We start from the raw sequence: 6354 nt of genomic DNA, 5'->3' as shown, positions 1-6354 counted from the left end.
TTTAGAGTAGTAGCATAATCATTTCACAATTTGGGATCTAGTCTCTTGATAACAGCCTTTTAAAGGATGGACTCCTTTGTTTACTTTTCATTTTACTGACATGTGGTTAGCACTCCTAAGGGGCGGGACAATTCTAAGCGGTTGACCAATCACAACAGAGCCTGCCAGCTAACCAATCAGAGCAGACTGGGCTCTGGTTTCAGACAGAGGGTGAAAAGAGGTGCTGCAGCACAGACAGTATGAGAACAATAAAGAGCCTTTTGAACATTAAAGCATGGAGACATGTAGAGACACTACATACTGATAAACACCTGGGCCGTATTCACAAAGGATTTTAGGGCTAAAAGTAGCTCCTAACTGGCGAATTTAGGAGAACTCCTAAGCATAATGGGCGTGTCAGTCTTAAATTTAGGACTCCTAATTTTATTCACTAAGAGCAATTCACAAAGTATTTTAGGCCTAAAAGTAGCACCTAAGTCTGGGAGAGCTTAAAGGTCCTCGAGAGGACTCCTAACTCAGTAAGACCTATTCACAAAGAATCTGAAAATGGCTGCGAGACGAAATGTTTTGGAGACAATGGAAGACTGTGAATTGATCAAGAGATATAGGCTAAATCGTGAGGGTATCAAACTTGTTGTGGAATTAGTGCGGGATGCAATAACATCCCCGACTAACAGGAATAACCCGATTAGTCCGGAAATAAAATGTTTGGCAACACTACGATATTTAGCAACAGGGAAAATGCAACTTTGCAATGCCGACGATTTAGGAATATCGCAACCATCAGTCAGCTGTGCCATAAACCAAACCATCAACGCGCTCTCTAGACCACATATCATCCAACAGTTTATCCGGTTTCCTTTGGACAATCAACAACTACACAGGATCAAAGCCAACTTCATGGCAATGCAGGCAATTGCAGGTATGCCCGGTGCTATTGACGGGACGCACATAAAAATAATTGCGCCATCAAAAGATGAGGACGTGTTCGTCAATAGAAAGAAAGTACATTCCATCAACACGCAGATTGTTTTCATTCATCATGATAGGGGGACTTGAACGGCGGTATGGGCTGTTATTGAAAGTGTTTAAGTGCTGGAAATATGCTCATTGGATAATAGTTTGCAGGGTGCTTTTAATTGCCTCCTTGATTTAATGCAATTTACGTATTTTTATTGTTTGCTCTCTCTCTTTAACGTGCATATACAACGTCATTATCGTGGTCTGCACAAACTTGTCATCATGCGTGTATTCTGCCAACTGCACTGTCCATAACTATTTGATAGGAATACATTTCTAGCCTAGGCTATTTCCTTGTTTTTCGGTGATTTAGAATAGAAATGTATATACTAACCAGGGCAGATGTGTTTGTGTTTGTGGTGCTGTGAGCCAGTCCCAGGAGCTCTTCCTTCAGGGCACTGGGCAGCAGAAGAAGCTCCATAGTGTACTTGTCATCTCTTTCCTCGACGAAGGACTTGAACGCTCGTTTCACTGCCGGCTCTCTGTCACTCGGTAGACTTCGCTTTTCCTGTTAAACACCACAAACACACAGATTTTTTAAAAAGAGACTGTACAATTACTAGAGTTACGGACTAGACTTCTAGACTTGCATTGTATCATTGTGTATGCCCACAGATGACAAGTGCCCTCACCAGGAATAGTGCTACAAACTGCTGAATCCGGCTCTGCGCCATGACTACGGGTTCCGCCCGGCCCAACAGACGCAGGCGGCCCGGCTCGGGCACCACCACTTCAGCACTGGTGTCCCGGATGAGCCTGTCGAGGAAGAGGCCCCGGGCCCCGGCAAAAATACAGTGCATGTCCACCGGGTACCTCTCTTCTTTTTGTAGTTCTGGGTCACAGAGTCCTCGAACATATTCCTGCCAAAACAAGTAGAAAAAAAAAATTGATAAGATTGTATTATTTATTTGTATTATGAACGTACACCTTTCCCATTTGCTTTTTAAAAAGGATTTGGTAGAAACTACAAGGTAAACTGGGATCTCAAGAGTCATAAAATGCAAAGTTTTTTAGTGGCAACTGCTTCTAAATATCTATGATTTCTGCAAAAGTCCAAATAAAGCACAGCAAAATTAAATAAACATAATCATTACTGAGCTAGAGTCAAAATGTCCTTCTTCGTTCATGAGTCTACAACAGTGTGTTACTGTAGAGAAGCAGCACTGACACGTGCTGAAACGAAACACTTGTCGGTGATTCAGGGAATCTTCTGGCTCTGGGAAAGGTCCGGATGAGTCAGCTGCAGGTGGGCGCAGTAACTTCCTTACGGATACTGTGTCAGAGTTCTTAAGCGTTAAGTGTAAAAGCTGATACTGAGAATGTAAAATGACTCAACAATGACACAGCGGGGCAGAAAGAGAACCAGCGTACAAATATTTGGGTTAGGCTTCCAGCATCAAAACAATAGATAAGATCTTCCAGTAGGTATGGCGCTTTGCCAAATGAGCTGAGATATTGTAGCTGCTGGCACTTAAACTTGAAATACAATTACAAATAAAAACATGGTATCAAGTTTACATTATTAGAACAAAACTCTGCTTGTGTTATTTTTGTGATGTTTAATAACACAATATCTTTGAGTTAGGGTTGCACTGGAGCTTGGTCCCCATGCAGAGGACTGGGTTGGAATCCGGCCTGGGACCATTTGGGCACTGGTTGCCCAAAACCATTTTCACCATTTATTACGATTTATATTAAAAAGGAGTGGCTACGCTTTAGCATAGGTTATGCTTAAAACCATCAAACCAAAGTAATTGTACAGAACTCTCCTTCTGTGTAGTCAAAGCCTAATTAAACTAAAAAGGAAACTATGACATAATAAGTACAAACTATTTGAGTGTAAGCTATGATTCAATTTATAAACTAAATACAGAAAGTTACAAATTGTTTGGCACCCTCCGAAAGTCAAGGAGACAGCAAGTCATTGGTATCTCTGTTAAAATCTATTTAAAACTGCGGCAGATTGCAGAAAGAGAAAATAATAAATGGTGCTATTTCCAATCAGGTGCAGGATTTTTTTTGTGGTTAAAATTAGATGCAAACTGGTGAAACCACATTGCAAGAAAGCTTATTATGGGAAAAATGGCAGTGATTTACCAACTAGAGGAGCAACAACATAGCTGGGTATTCTTAGGCAGGAAGCCATTTATGACTCAGGTGTCATTCTTACAATAAATTGACTATTTCCAAATCACATTCTCAGTTGAAGGGCAGAGCTTGGAACAGCTGGGTACAGTGGGGAACAACTTATGCACTAATATAATATTCACGACACAAGATGAAGTAGGGCTGCTCGATTATGGCAAAAATCATAATCTTGATTATTTGGGTCAATAATTTATATCACGATTATTAAAAACGATTATTCATTTACTTTGAAAACATCCATTTATTGAAAACAAATTGAACAGTATGTTTTTAACAGTTGATTACCCTGAACTTTAAGTATAATTCAACTGAAAAAACAATAAAAAAAAGAATTAAAAAAAGAATAAATAGAATAATAATAATTAAAAAATGTAAATTGTTTTATTTCGATGACGTTGTTTTCGTAATCGTTGCAAGCCAAAATGGTAATTGCGATTAAAATACGATTAATTGAGAAGCCCTAAATTGAAATGGGACTGATGCTCTTAGCATAAATAAATGCTACCAATGCTAACAGCTTTTTTGCATGTGTAAGTGTAGTGTATAATATCTGAATGCAACTGAGACCTGACATCTTTAAAATTGAATATTGTTCAACACAATTTTAGATGTTTTAAATCCAAGCCCTTTAATTGTAATGGTTTTCATGAAATAAACAAATGCAAATAAATAATTTTCATGAGGATTTGATTGTTTCTTTAGAAAAATCAAATGAAGTGTTTAATGCACCAATGAGAACATTATGGAATAGGGGTATACATGACTACATCATAGATGGCTATTGCAATCCCAGGTTCATACTAAGGTGTCATCTGCGATTCCACAGTAAATAGGCAACAGCTAAACTTCCCAGGAAATACCCAGGAGTCAATCTCCAATGAGGTGTTGAAATATTGATTTAGAAATAATGGTTGCCTAACTGACATTAGCTTAATAAACTGCCCTTGATATTTGCATCCTCAATCTAAGAGGAATTATACTATAATTGTGAAATAAATGTATTTTTGTAATATCTGTGAATTAGGCCTACCCCCAACAACATGATGACATACATTTCTGAAAATGCTGAAATGGTATTCTGAAGGACAAAGGCAAAAAATACATTATGTTTGTTTCCCAGAGAGAGAACACAATTCTCAACTATTTGCATGTGTCACTGTCTAACTTTTGTCAGTTTATTGTTGCTTGACATTTACATTGTGGCAAACACTACGCAGTAATACCAATAAACATATTTTGGAAACTGAACTGGTATATGTGACCTTGTTCTTGACATCATCAGGGGCTTATTTCGCAAGGCGACAACACAATGACTAAATCAAATAGACTCCATATGATATTCTTGACTGGACACCACAATATCAATAATGTGGTAACTGTAACATAATGGTAAATATGACTACCTATGAGCACCTTTCATATAATATGTATCTACATTTAGGAGTGGGTGAGATTATGTTAGTGAGGAAGTGGTTGCTAAGGAGGAAGAAACTTATATTTGATATTTCTTAGTGGCAACAGCTTATACAAAGTTAAGTTTTAGCAGCAGGCTTCATGGAAACCAAACAAAACAGAAGCATATTCAGGCCACATCTAAATGTTAATATGACATCCATTCCCAGTTCTGACTTTATACAAGTACCATTTGCTGGTGTGTGACGAACAGCAGAGACAGGTGCCAATCCCCGGACACCGAGAGACACCTGCGCATCAGCGACAACCGAGCCTGGTTGATATTCGGTCTTTTCTTTGATAAACACAACTCGTTTCCACATTGGTCTCTTAACTTATCGATAAAAAAGGGAAGCAAAACAGTCTAACAGGACCTCACCTTTGCCTTCGACACGTCGTCTGTGTTTCCTATGAGCTGCAGCCATATCTGCCGTGATGTTTTGCTACCCAGCGGCAGTCCCGTGTGGTCCAAAAGACCGATAATGGTGAACGTTACTTTAAAAACCTGCTCCACTCGAGGCTTGGCAGCTTTCAGCTCATTTTCTTTCTCCTCCAGCACCGTAAACTCGTCTACGGTGGGGGTCTCGAGCTGCTGCCTCGCGGCGGCCGCAGGGAGCCTGCTGCTCGGCTGCTCCTGGCACGTTAGCTCGGTGACTCGCCTCATCCCGAGGAGGGGCCGCGTTGTTGACATTCCGAATTTCAGTCTGCCCGTCGCTCCCGACAACGACGTCTTAATATACAAACCTCTCGGTGGTGTAAGGAGCCTTTGGCGTTTTCATGGTCTCTTTTTGAGTTTACTCCAGAGCAACAAGGCGACGTTAACAGTGTCTAACGACATGAACACAGAGGTAGAGCTAGCTTGATAACTCGGAAGCCCCGAGTGACGTTTCCGGAAAGTCCCAGTGACTGCGTCATCAAAACACGACAGTTAAGTGGCCGAGATGTTTATCTGCAGTACTTAATGGTTAAAGAGCATCTTGCAGGTTTTTATTTTTTCTACATTCATGCTTAAACTTGCTTGAAAATTACAATTAAAAAAGTGAATGCGGGATTTGATATGTTTTACGCGACATAAGGGCAGGAATTCAGAGGGAAAGGAGCAATTTTGAGCTCTGCTCTTAAAAACGGCTTTTTTTTTAAGGTCATACGTCAAACGCGTCATATTACATCACACAGGGGACACATCTCCGCTCTCTGACCGCGGGTATAGTAGAGTTGCGTTGAGTAGAGCGGTTGTGTTTTAAGGAGCTGGTATTTTTCGGTAGTTTTACATTGTATTTCACCATTTGTAATCATGGTGCAGTATTGTGTTTGTGCAGGTTGCACAAATACCAGCCTGTCAGGACATCGAGTCCACAGTAAAAAGGACCGGAGCTAGCGTTCGTTCCTGGGTGCGTTGTGCATCCACCTCCCTGCAGCACATACTCTCCACAGCTTTATCAGGAAACCGTATTACTTCTCTCTCTCCCCCCTGCTCTCTCTCGCTGCTCTCTCTCTCTCCCCTCCGGTACACGGCACCGTAAGGCGTAGTGTGGAGTTGCATTAGGTAACGCTGTGGTGGCTGTACTGCTCCAGCCGTCTCCTTTGTGTTTGTTTGTTTCCCCCTGTCTGTGTTGTTTGTGTGTTCACTCCTGGCTCCCGGCTCAACCTCCACTCATCTGCTGCAATCAGCTGTGCACCCTCCCCGACTACACACCTGCTTTCCATCAAGCAATTTACAACGGCATATCAACG

The 6354-nt window shown here is 41.0% G+C and overlaps 1 protein-coding gene across 1 annotated transcript; it reads right to left on the bottom strand.

The window, feature by feature from the left end:
* Nucleotides 1-1354: 1354 nt before the first annotated feature.
* Nucleotides 1355-5498, bottom strand: LOC104961765 (NEDD4-binding protein 1-like; the record flags this gene model as incomplete). The annotated part of the gene is made up of 3 exons (XM_010790103.1): nt 5000-5498; nt 1653-1880; nt 1355-1528 (listed from the first exon to the last, which is right to left on the bottom strand). Coding segments are annotated over exons 1-3 (714 nt in total), but the record flags the coding sequence as incomplete, so codon positions are not given.
* Nucleotides 5499-6354: the final 856 nt, after the last annotated feature.

Source organism: Notothenia coriiceps, unplaced genomic scaffold, assembly GCF_000735185.1.
Source record: "Notothenia coriiceps isolate Sejong01 unplaced genomic scaffold, NC01 NC01_scaffold00033709, whole genome shotgun sequence".
Taxonomy (NCBI): Eukaryota; Metazoa; Chordata; class Actinopteri; order Perciformes; family Nototheniidae; genus Notothenia; species Notothenia coriiceps.
This window is presented reverse-complemented; position numbering and strand designations above follow the sequence as displayed.